Genomic DNA, 23,020 nt, shown 5'->3' with positions numbered 1-23,020 from the left:
GGCAGGCTTGGCTGACAGTGTGGGCTGGGCCGGTGGGCAAGACTTGGCGAGAAACCGATAAGGCACATTCGGTTGTCATTTAAATCACATCTGTGTCGGGGCAGGGTTAGGCAGAGAAGCATAGGGGCAGTGGACAAATGGAATGGGGTGATACGGGCAGTCAGGCATCATCCAGGAACTCTCTTCATGGAGCCCAGGGCCCGGCCAGAAGGAGACATCCTGAAGCGAGATTTCCAGGTCCAAGGAGGAGGTTTAACACGAAGCCTGATGAGCAAGAATCAGCACAGAAACCAGTCCTGGGAATCGTGTCATGGGGGTGGCAGTGGGACGAGGGTTGGAACTTGGAGGCCCTGGTAGTCTTGGCTGATGCATCAGATTCCAGGCCTGATTGGCAGCTGAAATTCTGCCCGACAATGTCCAAATGGGTTTCTTGAGCTATAGGTGTGGGCAGCTGGAGAAGGTGTGGGCCGAACAAAGAATGGTTTTGAATCAGGTCCATCTCCTCACTTTAACATCACCGAAAAAAAAAAAAAAAAAAAGCATAAAGGAGCATTTTGTAAAAGGAGAGATCAGACCTTTGCAAGCCTACCACAAAGGTATAGAGAATATAAAATAAATGGGAGGCTCAATTTTATATCACTTATTAAGCAAAATTGAAAATCATGATAATACTTCATGACTATGACACTGTAATAAAAATGGTTCCATTATTTATTGCTGGCAGTGGTTTAGAAAGGTAACTTGACAGTATGTTCTAACATATACGAAATGTTTATAACCCTTTGTCCACTCCTGAAATTTCCTTCTAAGAAAGTCATCTAAAAAAGCAAAAAACTTGGAATTCCCTGGCCGTCCAGTGGTTAGGACTCGGCGCTCTCACTGCCCAGGGCCTGGGTTCAATCCTTGGTCGGGGAACTAAGATCCCACAAGCCACGCTGCTCAGCCAAAAAAATTATATGCACAAGAGTGTTTATTGTAAACATTAACCAAACAGCCAAAACATCTTATAATGGGGGTTAATTAAACATATTATAAATCATCCACTCTAAACATTATGTAGTCATTAAACATATAATCATAAACCTTATGGAAGTAACAGGAAATTCTTGAGATATTTGATGAAATGGAAATAGCAGGGCATAAGCTTATATTTATACCATGTCTATAGATGTGAAAAAATGATGTGTGCATCTGGAAAAATCTGGGGAAAAAAGCTAATTAGTTACCTATGAGGAGGAATACATGAATTTTTTTCCCATTTTGTTTTAATTCTGTGGTTATTTGATGTTAGTGCAATTTTTTTTTCTGAAAGCGGAGAAAGACAATAAAAGGTTAAAAATGTGTCCCCAGAATCCTTTAATGAACTGAGAGGTATTTAATCCAGTACCCCTGAGATAATACATTCCATAAATTTATTACCTTCTGTAAACAGAACTTCTCTTTGTTCTAAAACTCAAGGTACAAGCTCTTACTCTCTGTACCAGGGATTGATTGGAAAAGCCTGGAGCTTTCCTTTTCACACCTGTTTTGATGGTATAATTTCCAGGTCCATCCTCTTAACCTTTCTTTGTCTTTGCCAACTAAAGAGTCCTATTTTTTTAAAGTTTCTTATAATAGCCCTTGCATGGTTTTAGCCGCCCTTCTCTGGATCTTCTCTCTCCTTCAAGTCCCCAGAGATGCAGCAAGGGACTACACACAGTACTCTAGATTCAGCTGCATCATAGTTTTATATTAGGGTAGAATGATTTTTGTTTTGTTTCTAAAAAGCCTTGGTGATGGTGCCTGGCCAGATGCTATTAGCTTCCGGGAACAATAGAGAATTACTCCCCCTCTTTTCCCTCTGTTTTGGTTTATAACTGATCGCTCACAGCTATCTTTTTTTTTTTTTTTTTTTTTTTTTTGCGGTACGCGGGCCTCTCACTATTGTGGCCTCTCCCGTTGCGGAGCACAGGCTCCGGACGCGCAGGCTCAGCGGCCATGGCTCACTGGGCCCAGCCGCTCCACGGCATGTGGGATCTTCCCGGACCGGGGCACGAACCCGTGTCCCCTGCATCGGCAGGCGGACTCTCAACCACTGTGCCACCAGGGAAGCCCCACAGCTATCATTTAATGAGTAGAGTGAAGATTACTTTTTCCGAAAATGTAAAACTCTGAAGCTCATCTGCCATTTTTTGGTCAGCTCACACGGCCTAGAAATTCTCCTGCTTTTTACCACCTGCAAGAATCTGGGGGCATCTGTGAAGTTGGTATTTTACCTGTGCACCCTTTCTTGCATGATTTCTGATGGAAATCAGTACCCCTATTTAACATTTGGACCTTTTTCCACCTAGAGAGGTGCCTGTTTATTTCTGTTTCCTTTCCTTCATCCCCCTCCCCTTTCTCTGTCTCCTCACCCCCTCCCCCATGTAACTTTGAGTAACCTCTGATGTAGCACCTTGCCAGGAGCATTTTAACCTCTAAAGTTCTGGCCACTGGCTTCCCCATGGACTGAAATAATCTATTTTGTCCCTGAAAGAACTCTTGGAGATTAGTCAGACATGATTTCCTCTTGCTGGAAACATGTTGCTTTTCTTTTAGCAGGTTCTGCTTCCTAAAGCACACCACACATTGTCTGCAGTAGGAAGAGCATGGGCTTTGGAGCCAGGCAGACCTGGCTCTGGATTCTCCATTTAAACTGAACAGCTGTGATGTGACCTTGGATGGATTACTTAACCTCTTTGAGCTTTCAGCAGAAAAATGATGGTGTTAATAGTATGCCACTTAAAACATGTTGCACAAGTCACCTGGGGGTCTCGGATGCTGATTCACTAGGTCTGCATAGGGCCTGAGATTCTGCATTTCTAGCAAGTTCTCAGATAATGCTGATTCTGGGGACTGCTAAAAGCAGTGATTCCCAAATTTGCACACTGAAATCCCCTGAACCTTTAAAAACCACCGATGCCTGGACCTCACCACCTGCCCCCTCCATTTCCAGTTTAACTGGATGTATCCTGGGCACTGAGTCTTTTAAAAGCTCCCCGGGTGATTCTAATGTACATCAAAGTTTGAGACTCAATGCCTAAAGCGTTATTAGCAGAAGTAAGTGTGAGACACCTGGCACATAGCAGGGGCAAAGAAAAGAATGGTTTTCTTTCTCTTGGTGCCTTGCCCTGTGCTTCTCTCTCCATCCTCATCCCCAGTCTTTACATCAGGTAGGAAAAAGCAGGGCATCAGCTGTCGCCCTGTGTCTTCCTTACTAGAGTCTCCTCTAGAGCATCTGGCTTGGGAGTTCTCACTGCCAGTTGTGAGGGGAAGGGACCAAGATAACCCTGCCATGTGGCCTGGCACTGGGAGTTTTAAAAGCTCCCCAGGCGATTCTAATATGCAACCAATTTTGAGAACTAGTGTCTTTCTATTCGGTGGCAAAGAGTGAAGAACGCTAGGGCCACATAACATGCCAAGGGAAGTGTGAGGACTCAGGGCTGGAGTGGGCAAGTGTGTCCTAGAATGGGGGACCAGGCCAGACACCGGGTCCCCCCAAATGCCGTTACAGTTAGAGGGATCAGTTATTCATGGCCGGCAGCAGTCGGGGGCTTCCTCTGTGGACAAGCAGAGCTGCTGCCTTCCTCCTTCCTCCCTCTTCACACCCAGCCCATCCCTCCTGCCAGGCTTCCCAGATGCCCAGACCCTGCTTCTCTGCCCCTTAGCCAGTGCATGTGGGTTGACCAATTGAAGGAGAAGCTGAGGTGAAGATCCAGTTCTGCTCTGGATGAGTGAGCCCAGAGAAAGGACCTGGAAGCCCCGCTCTGAGGCTACCCCAAGGAGTCCTTTCTGTTCATCAAACATATTGAGCATTTACTATGTGCCAGGCACTAAGTCCCAAGACTCAGATCCGAGTAAGACATGATTCCTGACCTGAAGGAGCACACAGAGGAGACAGGATGTAAACAAATGATGGGACAATATGGGAAAATAGTAGGAAAGTGTCCTAGCTATTGAGGAGGCCTGAGGGAGGACATGTGCAGAGTTGAGGGTATCAGCGAAAACTTCCCAAGATGCTCAAGCTGTGTCTTGCAGGAGAAGTAGTGGGCTCTAGAGCACAGGCTCAGTAGCTGTTGTGCACGGGCTTAGTTGCTCCACAGCATGTGGGATCTTCCCAGACCAGGGCTCGAACCCGTGTCCCTTGCGTTGGGAGGTGGATTCTTAACCACTGCGCCACCAGGGAAGTCCCTGAAAATGCATTTTAATGTAGTCACAACTTACACAGTTTCCCCTAGTCCTTTATTATTTAAACTTCACATTCAACCAGCGCCTATGGAATGTCTGTGCCAAGCGCTGGGTCGGGCTGGGGGTGCTGCACACAGCGCAGGGGCTCAGTGGGGAGGCTGGCGTGGAGCTCAGATCTCACCCCTGTTAACTAGCTGCATGGCCTGAGGCTAGTTCCTCTCAGTTTCTTTACTTGTTGCCTGGGGTCTCTCTGGGGGTGAGGATGGAGACACCTGGCAGGTAGCGGTAGCACTCAGCAGATGTTTGCTGGCTTTCCTTCCCGGAGCAGAGGCGGCTCCAGGGTTATGGACGTGAGAGGTGATGGATAACTCAGCCGAGACCTTGCAATTGGTGGGTAGAGCCCAAGTCTTCCTGGCCATCTCCAAAGCTCATGCTGCTTCTGGGGCCCCATGTGCTCTTTAGTGCCACAGAGTCTTCTCCCTTTGGCTTTTCTTCTGTTTTCCTGCTGAAGATTAGAGCCTTTCCTGCTGCCTGGGTGAGAACCCCCTTCCTGAGTCAGGAGCCAGTTACCTAAAGGGCCGGGCTGCCCGGTGACTGTATCCGGTGTCTCCCCACCTCCTAACACCAGCTGGGTCCTGTTGCCAGGATTAGATTGCCACCCGCACTCCCTTCCCAAGCGTGGTGAACCAGCCTTCCCTATATCCAAAGCAAAGCTTCCATATCCAAAGCAAACAGATCAGGTGCCCTGTATTCTCTGAGGGATTCCCTCTCTTTGTCTCACCTAATGGTCCTGCTGAGAATGGGAGCCTTGTGCTGGGGCCCAGGAGGCTGGAGGGGAAAACTTCATTCTTGGTGAGGGTCATGAGGCGCCTTCTGGGACACATCTTCTGTCCCCTCCTGGAAGGACCACAAAACAGAGAAGCCAGACCTCTCAAGCTGGGGCTGCCGTGGCCCTTTGAAAAGCCCCAGAGCCCATCTCTTCACCCCTCTGTGTCCCCAGGCCATGGAGAGCAAGCTGCTCATCGGGGGCAGGAACATCATGGACCACACCAATGAACAGCAGAAGATGCTGGAACTGAAGAGGCAGGAGATTGCCGAGCAGGTGGGGCTGGGGGCTTCAGGTCTCTGGGTTGGGTGGGAGGGGGCACATGGCCTTGAGGTGGCACTGGGGTGCTCAGGGCAGTGAGCCATCATGGACTCAGGATCCCTGGAATTACAGTGCTGAGAACCTAAGGCCTGCTGCCCTGCATCCCGTGGGTCCACTGTCTGGGTGGTGGCTGTCCGTGAGGACAGCCTCCGTAAGGCACCTGGTACTAATTCCTGGGCCTTCCACAAAGGTGTGAGTTCTTTGCCAAGTGCAGGACTGTGTCCTAAATCATCAAGAACCACAGTTTGTTGGTCTTACCAATCAATTGTGATACTACATGGGAGAGGCTGAGGCAGCTGGAAAGCCAGTATCTGGGCATCGGTATAGGTGGTTGACACCCCTGGAACGCCCCAGCTGTTAGGGCTGAGGTCTCCTTCCATGGGGGGCAGTGCCTTGGCAAAAGCGTGGCCATATGAGCTGAGAAGAAGGTTCAGAGAGGCTCCATTGAGGCTGGGGTGGGAGCAACGGATGTGGGCCATGCGATGCTCCCTGCTCCCTCCTGGCGCCTGTGGTCATGACGAAGCCAGGTTCCCTGGTAGGCAGAGCTCCCCAGTACGTGCTGCTCCGCTGAGTCCTGCGCCCTGCCTTGGCCTAGAAACGCCGCGAACGGGAAATGCAGCAGGAGATGATGCTCCGAGACGAGGAGACCATGGAGCTCCGGGGCACCTACACGTCCCTGCAGCAGGAGGTGGAGGTCAAAACCAAGAAACTCAAGAAGGTGAGATGCCACACAGAACTGGGTCAAGGTGTGTAAGGGCCTGGCAGCCTCTGCCCGAGACGTCACCTGCCCAAGGGGAGTGTGCTTTAGCGACCCCTCCACACGTTGCTTGAACTGCTGACCCCCTGAGTTACACTGCGTGGGTGCTGGGGTGAGGAGCGGGAGGAGGTGGGGCTCCGGTTGGGGTGGGATAGAGCCTTTCCTCCTGGGCCAGGAGGGGCCGGACAGGCTGGGCACACTTTTACTTCCACTCTCCAGGGTTGCCATCCTCATGGTCCTGGGTAACTTGCCCCTTTACTCTGGTGTCACCAGTGAGTCACAGTTTGGATAACCAGGCACAGAGCAGGCCAGGGGAGTGGTGGGGAAACCTGAGGAGACTCGAGCCTGGGAGAGCTCAGACGGGGAGCCCAGGGCTCTCCAGGGATGAGAATATTGGCCGCCAGGACCCTGCAAAGTCCATGGCCAGGGAAGGGCGTGTGCATGAGCTGAGGGCCTAGGGCAGGAAGCGGCAAATTCCAGTCTGGATTCTGGGAAGAACCTGGAGAGCCCTTAGTTGCCGAGGTGGCTGCCCCAGAGCAGGCCAGGCAGAGGCCCAGCTACAGGGGCAGTTTCCCCGGACACACCTTTCAGTGGGTTAGGAGTGGGACAGGAAGGTTGGAGCTGCCCTCCACACGCCTACTTTTGAGAGCCGCTGGAGAGGCAGGAGTAGGATGGGTCACCTTCCAAACTGGCTGAGGCTCTCTTCCTTCCCTGAGCCCTGGACTCGCGTCCTGATTCCGGCTCTTCTGTTACCTCGTTGTAGGACCTTGAGCAAGTCTGTGCCTGAGTTTCCTCACCTATAAAAGGGGGTGTTGGACCAGAAGGTCCCTCGGGTCCCTTCAGATTTGAACATTGCACGATGTGGACAGCAGCTGAGAGAGCAGGTTAACAGGGCACAGTGTGGGAGGGACAGGGCAGCCTTTAGAACAACCCATTCCGATGGATGGTGGGGCAGGAGGGAGCTTCGGAGGTGGGCCCTGGGCTCATCCTGGACCGAGCTGGTGGACCCTGAGCCTGCAGCCGTCGGGACCCAGGCTGGGTGAGCAGAGCCACATTGGTTGCCACGCCGCACAGCCTCTGAGCTGCACCCGTCCCCACCCAGCTCTACGCCAAGCTGCAGGCGGTGAAGGCGGAGATCCAGGACCAGCACGATGAGTACATCCGCGTGCGGCAGGACCTGGAAGAGGCACAGAATGAGCAGACCCGGGAGCTCAAGCTCAAGTAGGGCCCCTCGTCTTTCCATCTGCGGCTGTCACAGCCGTCCCTCAGGCCCTGGGCCTCTCCTTGACGGGCTCCTCTCTTTCCTGCAGGCTTCATTCCAACTGTCTCCTCACCCATGTCCATGTACCTTAGCAACAGAATGTGTCTGAGGGATGGGGGAGGGGCCCATTGGAGTTTCCTCTACCTCCCGTTTCCTCCTTCCTTTCCTCGGCCTGCACTTGATGAACCCCGCAAAGTGCATGCCGGGTGCTGCCCAGAAGTAACTCCTAAGGCCCTGAGTCTATAATCTTTGCATTAGAAACTGTGATTTTCAAGCTCTATTATTTCTCTAGGGATTCCCTCCCCCCGACTTTTTGGTTTTTCCACCTTCTCTGTTCCCTCTGCCTGTTTGCTTCTTTCTTCTCATCCTTCAACCTTCATATACACTGTGTGGTCTCATGTGGTCCCCTCTCTACCTCATTCCTGCTCCCAGGTACCTAATTATCGAGAACTTCATCCCCCCTGAGGAGAAGAACAAGATCATGAACCGGCTTTTCCTAGACTGCGAGGAAGAGCAATGGAAGTTCCAGCCCCTCATGCCCGGTGGAACGTGAGTCTTTCACCAGCTGTCCGGGCCTAGGGCCTTGCCAGCTCGCCCCAGGCCCGGGGTAGCCAGGGGCCTGGGGGAGATGGAGGTTTTAGTGGATTGGGGAGGGCTGGGAAGGATGCAGTTGGAGGATGGGTTTCCCAGGACCTAATGTCGGGGTCTCCATGAAGGAAGGAGTGTCAGGTACAGTGTCTCATTGGTCTGGGATGCAGAAAATACTAGCTGGCTAACATTTGGCCAGGCTGGTGAGTGTTCATTTGTCAGATGCCAAAAACAGCAACAACGGATCATATTGCCAAGCACTAACTATGTGTTGGACACTGTAGGAGACTCTGCAGACGGAAGGTAAATCAGACACAGTCAGAGCTCACGGTCCAGTGGGGAATACAGAAAAGATCAAGAAATGATAGAGATGTGAGGTCTTTGTAGGTCACTCAGCTGGGTGATTCAGCATTTCCACCTGTTTCCACATCCTAGCTCTTAGGTAACAGAGCTAAGTGCATTTAGCTCTGGGTGTGCATTTCCCTCTGCTGGTGGCCATGAAGAACAAGACTGGATATTCAAACCCAGCAGAGTGACTACCTCACCCAGCTGGACCACTGTCCCTTCATTGAAAATCTGTGTACAGAGGTGCTCAGGAGGCCTGACACCAATACACTTCCCTAGAGATTCTTTGCTCTATCTATCCTAGGAATATTAATGCCAAGATAGGGCAGGAGTCTCCCCAAAGCTGGGGTGGGAAGCTAGCTGTAGAGGTCTACAGCTTCTCACTGGAGCAACAGATGCCTACTTAATTTGTCTACTTTCTGAAGGGCTAATCCTACGCAAGGCAACACTACACAAGTTTGTAAGTGGCAAGTTCATGAGTAAAGGACTTTTCAATGGCATCAGTTTGGATTTAAATCCACCTTTCCAGTCTAAGTGGAGGCCTGCAGTAGTATGTCATCTAAGGCAGAAGTTCTCCACCCTGGCTGCAACCAGAATCACCTGCAAGCTGGGCTCCAGAGAGTCTGATTTAAAGGGTCTTGCGTGGATCCCAGGACTTAAAAAAAATTTTTTTCAAGGCTTCCAGCCGATTCTACAGGAAGCTAGGTTCAAAAACTACGACTCCAGCACCATCTGCTGGAGGAAGATGCTGGTGAGGCTTCTGCTTTGTAGAGTTATTTTGTGCTTACAGAGTTCTTGAGCTTAAAGTTTGTAGGTGGAGGAATTTCTTTACATTGGAGAGAGATGGGATGAGAAGGCGTGTGTTTTTTTTAAATTTTAAATTTTGAAAAGCAAGAATAGTACAAAGAATTCCTGTATACCCTTCAGCCAAACTCCCCGGTTGTTAGCATCTTGCCACATCTTGCTTTATTAATCCCCTCCCCTCAACCATTTGAGATTAAGTTGCAGACAGTCAACCCTTTACCCATATTTCCTAAGAGTGAGGACATTCTCTTACATAACCACAGTACAGTGATCAAATTCAGGAAATTCTGTTACCTCAATAATGTCCTTTACAGCAATTCCCCCACCGGCTCACCTGCGATGGTGCATTGCATTTAATTGTCATGCCTGTTCCATCTCCTTTAATCTGGAACTGAGAATGGATCTTGATTTGAGTTTTGAAAATTTCATGCTTCAGAGGAGTTTATTCATTTCTCAAAACATTGTCCCTGCAATTTTTACTTGACCACCTAAGCACACAATCCAGACTTCAAAGCATGGTGGGTGCTTTGCCTGAAGCTGAGATAAGCTTTCTGCTTAATGTTTATGAATTTCCATTCTTTGTTCTGTTTTTTTTTAAGTTTACTTTCTTTCTTTTACTCAAATAACTTTTAAATTAAAAAACCTTTGAAATAACTTCTTTCTCTTTTTTTTTGCAAAAATAAAATGGTTTGTATACACTGAAAAACCATTCACAGATTTTTTTAAAAAAAAAAAACAGCTATCTTGAAATAGCACATTAAATAATTTTGAGTAGATACCAGTAACAACTTTTAAAAAGAAAGAAGTCCTCTAAAATATAGATTGGTATCTTTGCTTACTGTTGAACTATTGCCTTTCCTAGCCTCTTATCCCTCTCTTTGCTTTAAAGGTGAATTTGTGCTCTTTACATGCTCTTTTCTAGGCCTCAGAACTAGAACCTTTCTGGGCGGAGGGAGTTGCCTGTGATGTTCTTTTCCCACCTTTCCTTTCTCTTCTGATTCCCCCCACCATCCTTCTTGCTCTCAGAAAGTAATGCAAAGAGAGAAAGATTCAGTGTTTTCTTTGCCATTAGGAAGCCTAAGAATTCGGCTCTTTCCTCAAAAGCTGCTTGTGGGGAATTCCGGGGCGGTCCAGTGGTTAGGACTCCACACTTCCACTGCAGGGAGCACGGGTTTCATTCCTAGTCAGGGAATTAAGATCCCGCATGCCACAAGGAGGCCAAAACAACAAAGAAACAAATAAACAAGCAAAAAAAAAAAAGGGGGGGGGCTCAAAGCAGGCAGTGGGCTTTAGCTTACGCTATAGTGTTTTCTTTCCCATAACTCTTCAGGAAGAACTGGTCTCGACATACACACCCCTTTGACTTAAATCTGCACACAGTTGCTCCCCAGCCTGCATTTGTACATCTCTATTAGCAGCGCTTCTAACTGGATCCCAAATAGACTATGTTCCCTTAAAATTTTATATTAAAATTGTAAAGATATAAATACATTTACAAGCTTTTTCAAAATTATGGTTAAGTATATTCACAACTTAAACATGCTGTTTTATACAGAATATATATGTACCTCCTCAGAATACAGAGAGTATATATTTTGTGTAGAAAATATCAAAATATATCTGGGTAAGGGTAAAAGGTATTAAGGCAATTGTGATATCCCAGTGTTCTCCACTGTACTTAAATACGGTTGATATAAACAGGTATTATAGATTTCTTTAAGAAAAATTCCAGTAAATAACTTCAAAAAGACATTAATAAATACCAGGTAGTCAACTACATGCTATTCTGAATTACTACTACAAATTATTTTCTTTTTTCTAGTGTCACTTGTCCATTGTCTGATAACTGCAATAAATAATATTTATCTCAGAACTTAAAAAAAAAAATCACAAAAATACAAAAGAAAAGTAATAATAGGGCTTCCCTGGTGGCGCAGTGGTTAAGAATCCGCCTGCCAATGCAGGGGACACAGGTTTGGGCCCTGGTCTGGGAAGATCCCACATGCTGCGGAACAACTAAGCCCGTGCGCCACAACTACTGAGCCTGTGCTCTAGATCCTGCGAGCCACAAGTACTGAGTCCGTGTGCCACACTACGGAAGCCCGCTCGCCTAGAGCCTGTGCTCCGCAACAAGAGGAGCCACCACAATGAGAAGCCCACGTACTACAAAGAAGAGTAGCCCCCACACAGCAACGAAGACCCAACACAGCCAAAAATAGATAAATAAATAAATAAATTACACACAAAAAGAAAAGTAATAATAGATCTAGGAAGTTCTAATACAAAACAAATTTTTAAAATTACTTTCTACTGGGACTTCCCTGGCGGTCCCGTGGTTAAGACTCCAGGCTTCCACTGCAGTGGGCACAGATTTGATCCCTGGTGTGGGAACTAAGATCCCACACGCCGCACGGTGCAGTCAAAAATTCTCAAGCTCTGACAGCTCAATAAATTCATTTTTTTAAAAATTACTTTTGTATAGCAGCAGTTGGTGGTTAAAATAAAGTAAAAACAGGGGCTTCTCTGGTGGCGCAGTGGTTGAGAGTCCGCCTGCCGATGCAGGGGACTACGGGTTCGTGCCCCGGTCCGGGAAGATCCCACATGCCGCGGAGCGGCTGGGCCCGTGAGCCATGGCCGCTGAGCCTGCGCGTCCGGAGCCTGTGCTCCGCAACGGGAGAGGCCGCAACAGCGAGAGGCCCGTGTACCGCAAAAAAAAAATAAAATAAAATAAAAAATAAAGTAAAAACAATTCCCTCCTAATTGGAATTCCCAAGCATGATAGTGACTCAGCACAGAGAGCCCCAGGGTAGCATCACGGTATAAGAGTCACTGGCCTGGATCTCTGAGATCTTTTGCCCCAAGCCCCTCCTTTCACAGTGGAAGGCTGAGGGTGGACAGGTCCTTGGACACAGCTTCCCGCGTTTCAGGGAGCCCTCTGGCCTGAGACTGTAGAACAAGCTGCCTCTCTGGGAGGATTGGGTCCCACTGTTTGCAACATAACTTAATCAGGGCTGAAAAACCTCTTTCTTCCCAAAGCATATTTAACTAATCAAGGCATGGTCCCATTTGCTCAATTCAGGTGTGGAATATTTTGCTTCAGTTTGGCCTGTGGTGTTCTGGGGATTAGAACACTGAAGGCTGCTCAAAAGGAGAGGAAAAAAGCATTGCTGGAAAAAAATTACCTAAAGTCATACCATCCATCCCTTTAGAAAGCTTTTGTTGGAAAAACGTTTCCCCTCTTCCACTAGCTGCAAGCATTTACCCCACACTCTTCCCCGCGCCTCCCTTTATTTTTTATTTTACACACACACACACACACACACACACACACACACACACACACCCCCCTCTCTTTAAAACAAGGAGTTATTGTCGGGGAGCTCTTGAAACACACTCTGTATCATTCCCGGACCGGGGCACGATCCCGCGTCCCCTGCATCGGCAGGCGGACTCTTAACCACTGCGCCACCATCAACTTATTTTGGACGTCTATCCCTTTTTCTCCACTATCTCTAGGCCACTGCTAGTTGATACACAATAACTTCAGGTGAGGTCCCTTCCACAATCACAAACAATTTTGTGTTAAAGTTACTTTGCAAAATACATTTCTGCAGCCAGCTCTAACCATAACTATTTTACAAATATGACCTTTTATTTTTGGTTACTCATCATGGACCTCATTTTTAATTGTGTTTATACAAAACTGTCTTCTAAGGGTTGTATATTTGGCAACGTCTGTAGCCCGTGGTTTACAGTTCACAAAATTCTATTTGTAACTTTAGCCATTTGCCTTTTGCAATCCCTGCTATCCTAGATTCTTTTCAAAGTATCATGGTGCAGTAGAAAGAGACTGGATTTTGGATTTAGAACGTTCTGAATTCTAGTCCCTGCTCTGTCTTGAGAAGGTTTTTTTAACCTCTCTGAACCCAAGTGTTGTCACCTGCAAAGTCGGGATAATAAAATAAAATCTAAAAAATCCCTGCAGGATTATCAAGATTGAAGTGAGATAATGTGTGTGGTGCGTGTTGGAGGTGGGGTGGACGGTGTTCCAGGCCAGTACCTGGCACAGAGGAGATGATCCATAAATGGCTGCAATAGTACCAGTAAGCCAGTCTGATAATTGTGGGCACTTCAGAGAAACCAGTTTGCCATCATGCCTTACGAGTGCCATAGAAGGACAGTTTGGTTTGTTGCTTTTGTTCTAGATTTTGATCTTTAAATCAGGCTGCCTCCAAATTTAGAGAGAGAGAGCATTCCTTGCTCTAAATAGAATCAGGATAGAAAGTTAAACTGGTTTCCTTACAGAGGCAAAGTTTACCTCAGTCAGAACTTGCTCAGCCCTGAGTTGAGTCCCTAGATTCATTCACAGGCCTGTAACAACTGCAGAAGAATCTGAAACAGGGAGAAGTTTCTGCCTCCGGGCAGGCGGTGTGCCGTGTGAAGGGGAACTGAGAAGAGGAGTGGGAGTTCAGACTTGCAGGGGGATGCTACAAGGTGGACAGCTAACCTGCAGGGAAGGAGGGATCCACTCCTGGAGAAAAGTCAGATTTGCTGTGTCAGGTACTTGTAAAGGACCTAGAAGGAAAACACACCCTATGATGTTGGCTGCCGGTTTTCAGAACAGGAGGGGAGAAAGGTGGTGAGCAGACAGAGCTGCTAATGAGATTGGGGTCAGCCTCTGAGATGGGACTGAGAGAGAACTTTTTCATATTAAGAGGAAAATATATATAATCTCGTGATAGAAGCTATGTGGAGGGAGGGTCGTAAGAGAACTCTGAGGATCTACGACGCGCAGGATAGCTGTCGTGGGTTTCTTTCAAGAGGGCTGGATACTTGCAGAGCCAGGCCTCCACTCCAGGCTGTCAGCCACAACCTGCTTACTACAGAGGGATCAATCATGGAAAGTAGGCCTGAGGCAGAGGAGAGAGTAGATGGGAAGCTTGGTGTCCCAATTACAGACTCCCCTCCCCCACTCCCTTCTTCCCACCTGCCACCCAGAATAGCCCTGGCATCTTTATTGGGTCAGGCTGCCAATTCACCCTGATCCGCTGCTCTGCTCACCCAGCCCTGTCCCCCTGTCCTGTTCCCAGAGGCTGCAGCCTTCAAGGCACACTCAGGCCCAGGCTGTTCTGTGTGCGCTCCCGAAAGACGGCGTGGCATCCTAAAAAGAGTATTTGGGAAGAATCAATTCCGAGTCTCTTCCTAATTATATGATCTTGGACACAAAAGCGCTTTCGCTTTTCAGAGCCTCAGTCTCCTTGTCTTCCCTGGCTGCACCTCAGGAGGTTGTAAAGTTCAAATGGGATGCAGAGATGCACCTTATAAATGATAAGTTGTTAGTTTACTGATTTTCCTGCTCCCCTCCCCTGGTGCTGCCACTTTCCACATGCACAGCCCGCCCACCTTCCAGAGGGTCCATAGCAGCAGAACCAGCTGGGGCTTCTACAAGCCTCATCTTCCTTGTTTTCGTCTATGAAGAGGGGTCGGCGGGGACCCTAAGTGGGATCCAGCACTCTTTTATATACACTTGGTAAAAAAAAAAACCCTGGGAATGTGGTTCTCGTTACTCTCTGTGGCAGAAGGCGGGCATTGTTCCGTCGGCGCCTGCACGGCTTGTTCTCCTATTCAAGGACAGAATGTCCTATCTCTGAATTACTCAGCCTGTTTCTTCTCTTCTGTCTTCTGTCTGCCTTTTGGCTTTTTTCGTTGCTCATCTGTATCCCTGTTTGAAATTAGCAAGTGGAATTGAGAATTAATAATCATCACAGCTGCCAAGTGTTGAGCCCCTGCGTTGTACTGTGCTAAGTGCCTATCTCGTTTAATCTCAGCAATTCTGTAGGATAGCGATGAGATATCTGAGGCTCAGAGATACTAAGCCGCTTCCCAAGGTAACAGAGTTGTAAGGGGTAGAGCCAACATTCAAACTCAGATCTACTTCACTCCAAACCCTGTATTATGTTTTTTAGTGGAAATAACTTGTTTTCTTTCCTATCTTGGTTTGTTTTGAATAATAAAATACCTCACACTCATTAAGTTGCTGAGAGTAAAAAGTCTTAACATAACATGAGTTGGCCAGGATATAGAGCAATGGGAACTTTCTCGTAGGAATATAGCCACTGTGAAAAGCAATTTGGCAATTTGGTAAAGCTGAAAATGCACATCGGAACCATTCCGTTCCTAGGTATATACCCCAGGGAAACTTGAATATGTACTTCAAGATACCTATACAGGACTCTTCACAACAGCACTGTGTTAAACAGAAAGGGAGAGAGAAAAAGGAATTGACCTAGATGTCTATCAACAAGAGAATATATAAAAAACATATATATATAACATATATAAAATGCTATGTTGAAACCTTAAGATAGTCAATATAGTTAAACTTTAATCATCTAATCTAGAGCAGCATGGATAAATATAAAAGACGTGTTTGTTGGACACAAAACAATATAGTATGTATACCATACAGTACAAAATTTAGAAATAGGCATACAGATACCATATATATTGTTTATGAATATCCACATATATAAATAAGTATAAAAATATGCCTGACATTGATAAGCACAACACTCAAGAGAGTGATTAATTCTGGAGAAGGAAAGAGATGGAGTCTTAAAAACTGTGTCTACATTTTATTTCTTAAAGATTTGGTGTTAAGTATAATAAAATGTGAAGATTTGACAAAGCTGGATGATAGGTGAACAGATATATATTATTTTCTATGCTTTTCTGAGTATTTGAAATAATTTATTAGATATAAAATTAACAATACATTGTAAAAAATTTAGATGTTGCAGAAAGGCATAAAGATAATAAAAATCGTCCATAATCACTCCATCCAAAGACAATCATTGTTAACATTTTGTTGAATAGCCAGACTTTTTTCTAAGCATCCACACATGTACACACACTTCTTTAAAAACGAAACAAAAAAGCTTCATCTTTTTATTTGCTTCTTTATTTAATATGTTGTGGAAACCTTTTCATGTCTACATAGAGCCATAAGACGATTTAAATGACTACCTAATATTCCTTCACTTGGCTGAATAATAAACTGATCCCTATTGGTGCACATTTGGGTTGTTTCTAATTGTTTGCATTTGTGAATAATATTGCAGCAAACGTCTCTGCTTATAAATTGTCCCTATTTCTGATTATAAATTGTCCCTATCTCTGATTACTTCCTTAGGGAAATTCCTAGGAGTGGGAATTTGGGTCAAAGAATATGCACTTTTTAAAAGCCAAGCCTGGGAGTTCCCTGGTGGTCTAGTGGTTAGGGTTCGGTGCCTTCAGCACTCAGTCCCTGGTCGGGGAACTGAGATCCCGCAGACCACGATACACTGCCAAAAAAACAAACAAAAAAAGCCAAGCCTGAGTTTTGTTTTGTATGTTTTATGAATGATACCTTTCTTGAGATGTAATTCACATATAAAATTCACCATTTTAAAGGGTGTAATTCAGTGGATTTTAGTATATTCACAGAGTTGTATAACATTACCACTACCTAATTCCAGAACATTTTCATCACTCCAGAAAGAAACCCCAAACCCATTAGCTGTCACTCCTCATCTTCCCCAGTGTCCTCATCCCTAGGAAACCACCAATCTACTTTCTATCACTATGGACTTGCCTATTCCAGATACTTGATATAAATGGAATCATATCACATGTGGTCTTTTGTGTCTGCCTTCTTTCACTTGGCAAAATGTTTTCAAGTTTCATCCACCTTGTAGCATGCATCAGTCCTTCATTCCTTTTTGTTGCCAAATAATATTCCATTCTATGATAGTCCACATTTTGTTTATTTATTCATAAGTCAATGGTCATTGGGATTATTTCTACTTTTTGGCTATTATGAATAATGCTTCTATGAACATTTATATACAAGTTTTTGTGTGGGCATGATTTCAATTCTCTTGATTATATGTATCTAGTAGTGGAAGTACTAGGTCATATGGCAACTCTATGTTTAACTTTTTGAAAAACTGCCAAACTGCTTCCAAAGTGACTGCATCATTTTATATTCCCACCAACAATGCATGAAGTTTCCGATTTCTCTATATCTTCACCAACACGTGCTATTGTCTGTCTTCTTTGATTATAGTCATTCTAGTGGCTGTGAAGTAGTATCTCATTATGGTTTTGATTTGCATTTCCATAATGACTAATAATGTTGAGCTTTTCTTGTGCTTACTGGCCATTTGTATATTTTCTTTGGAGAAATGGCTACCCAGATCCTTTGTCCCTTTTTAAACAGGGTTGTCTTTTTAGTCTTGATTTGTAAGTGTTACTTATATATTCTAGATACAAGTCCTTTATCACATTTATGATTTGCAAGTAATTTCTCCCATTTTGAAGATTGTTATTTCACTTTTTTTATGATGTCCTTTGAAGCACAGAAGTTTTTAGTTTTCAATGAAGTCCTATTTATTTTTTCTTTGGTTGCTTGGGCTTTTGATGTCATATCTAAGAAACCATTGCCTAATCTAAGGTCATGAAGATTTACTCCTTTGTTTTAGTCTAAGAGTTTTATAGTTTTAGCTCTTACATTTAAGTCTATGATTAATTTTGAGTTAGTTTTTTATATATGGTACAAGGGAAGGGTCCAACTTCATTTTCGTGTGTGTGGATATCCAGTTGTCCCTGTACCATTTGCTGAAGAGACTGTTCACTCCCCGTTGAATGGTCTTGGTACCCTTATAGAGAATCAATTGATTGAAAATATTGGGTTGGCCAAAGAGTTCGTTCAGCTTTTTCTGTAACATCTTATGGAAAAACCTGAACCAACTTTTTGGCCCACCCAATATGAGGGTTTATTTCTAGATTCTCAATTCTATTCCATTGATCCATATGTCGGTCCTTCTGCCAGTATCACACAGCCTTGATTACTGTAGCTTTGTAATAAGTTTTGAAACTGGGAAATGTGAATCCTCTACTTTTGTTCTTTTTCAAGATTGTTTTGGCTAGTTTGGAACACTTGCATTTCAAGCCTGAGTTTCTAATCATTTTATTGTGTTAAATCCTATGAAGGAAAATGAAAAGCATAACCACTAATTGATGGTTTTGTATAGTGTGCGAAGTCAGTCTACGAGTCTGACAGCTAAAAATAAGATTGGATTTCCTTTCTTTTTTCCAGCCTTTAGTCAAACCTTTTCACTGTGGAAAATAATTGAAGCAACAAGAGTGAAGAAATATGTGTCTCCTTGTGTTATGCTATTTTGAGTTGTCAGGTTGTTATTAGAGCAAAGAGAAGAAAATTCCAGAACCTACAGTCTGCAGGGCCTACTGACTACCTGAATGGTGCTTAACCCATCACGATATCATTTTCCCTTTGTGTTCGGAGGAAATAGATTTAAATATAGCCTCTTCCCTACAGCAGTAACAGCCAAATGAAGAAGCGGCCAACATCTGCAGTGGGCTACAAGAGGCCTATCAGCCAGTATGCTCGGGTTGCCATGGCAATGGGGTCACACCCCAGGTATAGGGTAAGAAGCTGGGAAGTAGAAGTGGGGAGGGGAGAGAGTGCCCAAGGGAGGTGGTGCTCACAACCTCTGCTTCCTCTACCTGCCTCATCACCCTTGCTACTCCCATTATTTCCCAAGTGCCCGGAAGATGCAGGCATCAGGGCCAGTGCTCACGTCTGGCCTGATATTCCCACCACAGGCTGAGAACATCATGTTTCTGGAGTTGGATGTGTCCCCTCCAGCGGTCTTTGAGATGGAATTCTCTCACGATCAAGAACAAGACCCCCGTGCATTACACATGGAGAGGCTTATGCGGTTGGACAGCTTTCTGGAAAGACCTTCCACATCTAAAGTCCGAAAGTCCAGATCCTGGTCAGTACCGTCACGGTCAGAGTGGGCAGTGGACTTAGAAGGCATGGAAACCCCATGGGCTGGTTGAGGCTGAGGAGGGTTTGGGTTGTACCCAAAGGGCATGAAGGGAGAGTGAAAACTGGGGCTGTGGGGGCCAAGTTCCTACAGCGAGAGGTTGAGAGAAAGAAAAGTCCTCACTTTTCTGTCTCCTGCACTTCCCCACCCTCCCCTGTCGCCCACCTCATCCCCTTCCCCTGCAGGTGCCAGAGTCCTCAGCGGCCTCCACCTTCCACCGCACACGCCTCGCTGGCCTCCGCTGCTCTGCTCCCCACGACAGCGCTAGACCACGAGTGACAACCTTCAGTCGGGCTGCCCATCCCCCAGACCCCAGGGACGGGGCAGCCACCCCTGGATCATCTCGCCTGCCGCTCGGTGTGCGTGCGTGCGTGTGTGCATGTGCATATGTGTGCGGGGTGAGAATCTGGCAGACCGTGCCTCTGCTGGCTCTTAGCCTCCTTTATTTAATTAATGTTATTTATTCGTGGAGCTCAGTTCTTGTGGGAGAGGTGCCCTCGCCTGAGCTTGCCATGGTCGCCGCACGGCCTCCTCTTCTTCTGACTTTGGACCCCCCGCCCCAGTCAGACCTCATGCTCCTCCCTGTCAGTTGCCCCCAGAAGGGAGAGCGGCGGTGCCTGAGAAGAGAGTGCTTTTTCTACCCAGCGCGCTCTGTAATCTCCCATCTCCTCCTGCACTGCCAGTGAGCAGCTCCTGAGCACTTTCTGGGACTAGAAAAATGCTAGGTGTCCACCGAGGCCAAGAGACGTCCATCCTGATGGTGTTGAGCCTGTGCTTCCGGCGGAGAGAGCCCGCTGTCCACTTTCTGGGTCACAAACAACCCCTTTCGGTTTCTTGGGCTCCTTTTCAAGGACTCCAGTGACCTCGGCCACACGGCCCATGCTCTTCAGCTTTGGCAAGAACTTGTGGCTTCCCAGACTGCTTCCTGCCTACCTTCTCAACCCGTGGACGCGAATTGTGAACCCACCAGTTGCTGCCTCCTTGGGACCTTCAGGAAATGGAACAGTAATAGAGACAATGTGGACAGTCATCGAGGGACGGCCCTTTGTTTCTGTCCCCTCGGAGAACTAACCTTGGCCGACAAGCAATCAGGCCAACTCCCCATCTTTGAGATGCTGCTCCTTCCTGCTTTCACCATTTTCCTTGCAGCTGCCTGGATCCCCGTTCACCGTGGAAGGGCTCAGTATCCTTCTCCCTCTGGCTAAACAAAGGTATCACAGAATCTGTTGCTTTTCCCCCTCACTGAGCACAGGAGATGGAGGCCCAGGCGCAACCTGCCAACTCTGCCCGTTACCCCTGTTTCTGAATCACGTTTGTTGGGCACTGTTTTGTTGACGAGACTGACCCTTTCTTCAGCGTTGTGCAAATTGGTCCCTAGGGAAGTACTCCTTACTTTCCTTTGTGACAACCCGGTATGTCTCCAGGTATCTCGAGTAAATTTCTACCAAAAAAAGAGAGATTAATTTTCATTGGCTTACCTTTTAATTGTATATTTCAGTGGCAGGGTGAAGAGGTAATCATGAATGAAAACACGTGGTTTGGGATTTCAAAACGACCTGATAATGGAGTCTCCAGTTCCTAGAACATGAGGAGTTTTGTCACTGGGGGAAAGGCACGAAACTGACAGGTCTGCCTGAAATTGGGGGCATGGGAGGTGGCAGTAGGGGCCGACTACCTGGTTTTTCTCTTTCCATCAGGAAATGAACGCTTCTTGAACAGTTCAAGTTCTGCTCTAAGGACCAAGCTATGGTTTGGTTTAATTCAGTGATGCTGTCATCGCTGCTGTAACTACGGGACCAGGTGGCTGGGCCACTCAGTTGCCACTTGCTTCTGTCCTTCAAGGAAATAACATTTTTCATCAGAGCCCAGGAGATTATTTGAGACTCAGGATCCAGATCAGAGCTTCGGCTGTGGCTGGGACAGGACCAGTGTGTAGAAATTTCCCAGGTGGCCTGGGCACAGAGGGACCTCCAGTGCTGCGCTGAGCAGCCTCTCCCACCGACCTCTTTCTCATTTGTGGATGAAGCCGCACGTGTTACCCCCGTTCATCACCTGGACACATCGACTGTGCATTGTCTGGTCACTTGACCCTCACAGTCTTACAGCACAATATACCCAACTTCTTCACCCCCAGTCTGAGGGCTGGGCCCAAGGTGTGGTCAGAGGAGGAGCTCCTGCCTGCAGTTTTGTGTATGTGTGTATGTGTGCGCGTGTTTGTGTGTGTGTTTACCTCCACGGGGGACACTCTACACTCGATGTAAGATATGCTGGGAACAGGGCCACCGGGGTGGCTGGATCTCAGTCTCTCTGTCTCTCTTTCTCTTCTTTTCCTTTTGATGTATCAAACACTTGGTTGACAAAGTAAGGGCCTTGATTAGGACCAAATTTCCATGTCTGTTGCTATGGTCTTTATTTAGGACAACAGTTAACAATGCTGTGGCCCATTCTTGTCACTCTATACATAAGACGATACAGGACATATGTAATATATAAATATATATATAAAACATTACCCTCTGTCTCCTTGGCTTAGGATGAGATCTCTCTGTTGAGCTGAAATGCACCTGCAGCTCAGTGCTGCCAGCAACCTGCAGGCCCCAGCCCTGTTCAAATTAACGCAGTCGATAATAAAGGAATGAGTATCGTTACAGTGTTGGTTGCCTGCCTTCTCTTCCCTCTGACTCTTTTTACTTCTCTTTTTATGTTCTCCCTTCTCTCTCTTCCTTGTTTTTTCCACGAGGGGTTCAAGAGTATTTGGAGCCCAGCTGCAGTGATCAGCACCTGGGAAAGGAACTGGCTGCTTAATAAAAGGGGCCCCATCTGAGCATCAAGGCGGAGGGGGCAGGGCTCAGGCTCTAGTCTGAAGTCTGTGCCCGAGCTGTGGCAGCAGCTGATCATGTTCTAAGCTAGCGGTCCCCTCCCAGTTAATTCTGAGCTATTAGCAGATTTCAGAACTGCCTGTCCAGATTAGCTGTCCATATCATTTAACAGCTCTGCCCCTTCTGCTTTATCAGCCAAGAGAGATTAAAACAGGCCATAATGTGTGTAAAGCACATCGATATGACTGGCACATGGTAGGTGCTGAATTAAAATAATTCAAGACTAGCTTCCCCTTATCTTGTCTTCCCAGGGCCTCTTTCCCTCCCTCTGGGTTCTAGTTGTTGGCTCCCTTTAGCGTGGAAGTCTCACAGGAAATGAGAAGTAGTTGCTGCTAAAAAACACGAAGCCCAAGGAATTCCCTGGCAGTCCAGTTGTTAGGACTCGGCGCTTCCACTGCCAGGGGTCCGGGTTCGATCCCTGGTCAGGGAACTAAGATCCCACAAGCTGCCAAAAACAAACAAACAAACAAACACGAGGCCCTGACTCCTGGGAGAGCACTGAGGTTAGCCTGGTGCACAGGGCATGGCCGCGTGCCCACTGTGGCTCTGACGCCTTTCCTGGAGGGGCCTCCTGCCTCTGTGCCAGCTCCAGCCCTGAGATCCAAAGGGGTTCCAGGGCTCTGCTGCTTGAGGGATTTGCCAGGTGTTGTTAGGTACTTTACACACCCATGGTCATTTAATCCTCCCAGGTGGGAATGATTGTCACTGGTTTACTGATGAAATTTAGGGAAATTAACTAACTTGGCTAAAGACGTAGGGTTAGTGATGAAGCTGGGCTTCCAGACTCTAAAGCCTGTATTTTTTGTTTTTTTTTTTTGGCGGTACACGGGCCTCTCACTGCTGTGGCCTCTCCCGTTGCGGAGCACAGGCTCCGGACGTGCAGGCCCAACGGACATGGCTCACGGGCCCAGCCGCTCCGTGGCATGTGGGATCCTCCCGGACCGGGGCACGAACCCGTGTCCCCCGCACTGGCAGGCAGCTTCTCAACCACTGCGCCCCCAGGTAAGCCCTAAGGCCTGTATTTTTTGATTCTGTGCCTCTAGTGCATCTGCACCTCAGGACTGATAGGCACCCTACATGTTCTACAAGTAGTGCAAGCCAGGGACAGAAGGGCAGAGCGGTGGGAATAAAACCAAATCT

At 46.9% G+C, this 23,020-nt stretch overlaps 1 protein-coding gene across 2 annotated transcripts in view; it reads left to right on the top strand.

Moving 5' to 3' along the window:
- The window catches only part of KIF3C (kinesin family member 3C), a 34,267-nt gene extending 12,616 nt beyond the window's left edge, over nucleotides 1–21,651 (top strand). The window contains exons 2-8 of one of the 2 annotated variants that reach the window (XM_024118904.3): nucleotides 5,207–5,308; nucleotides 5,949–6,071; nucleotides 7,213–7,331; nucleotides 7,804–7,920; nucleotides 18,491–18,596; nucleotides 18,775–18,947; nucleotides 19,187–21,651. In XM_024118904.3, the coding sequence (XP_023974672.1) occupies nucleotides 5,207–5,308; nucleotides 5,949–6,071; nucleotides 7,213–7,331; nucleotides 7,804–7,920; nucleotides 18,491–18,596; nucleotides 18,775–18,947; nucleotides 19,187–19,280 (834 nt within the window). In that variant the 3' untranslated portion in view covers nucleotides 19,281–21,651. Of the gene's footprint in view, nucleotides 1–5,206; nucleotides 5,309–5,948; nucleotides 6,072–7,212; nucleotides 7,332–7,803; nucleotides 7,921–18,487; nucleotides 18,597–18,774; nucleotides 18,948–19,186 lie in introns of both variants that reach the window. The other variant, XM_024118903.3, reaches the window with a different exon arrangement.
- Nucleotides 21,652–23,020: the final 1,369 nt, after the last annotated feature.

This window comes from Physeter macrocephalus, unplaced genomic scaffold, assembly GCF_002837175.3.
Source record: "Physeter macrocephalus isolate SW-GA unplaced genomic scaffold, ASM283717v5 random_369, whole genome shotgun sequence".
Classification (NCBI taxonomy): domain Eukaryota; kingdom Metazoa; phylum Chordata; class Mammalia; order Artiodactyla; family Physeteridae; genus Physeter; species Physeter macrocephalus.
Note: the sequence above shows the minus strand (reverse complement) of the source record. Positions and strands in the feature narration are given on the sequence as shown.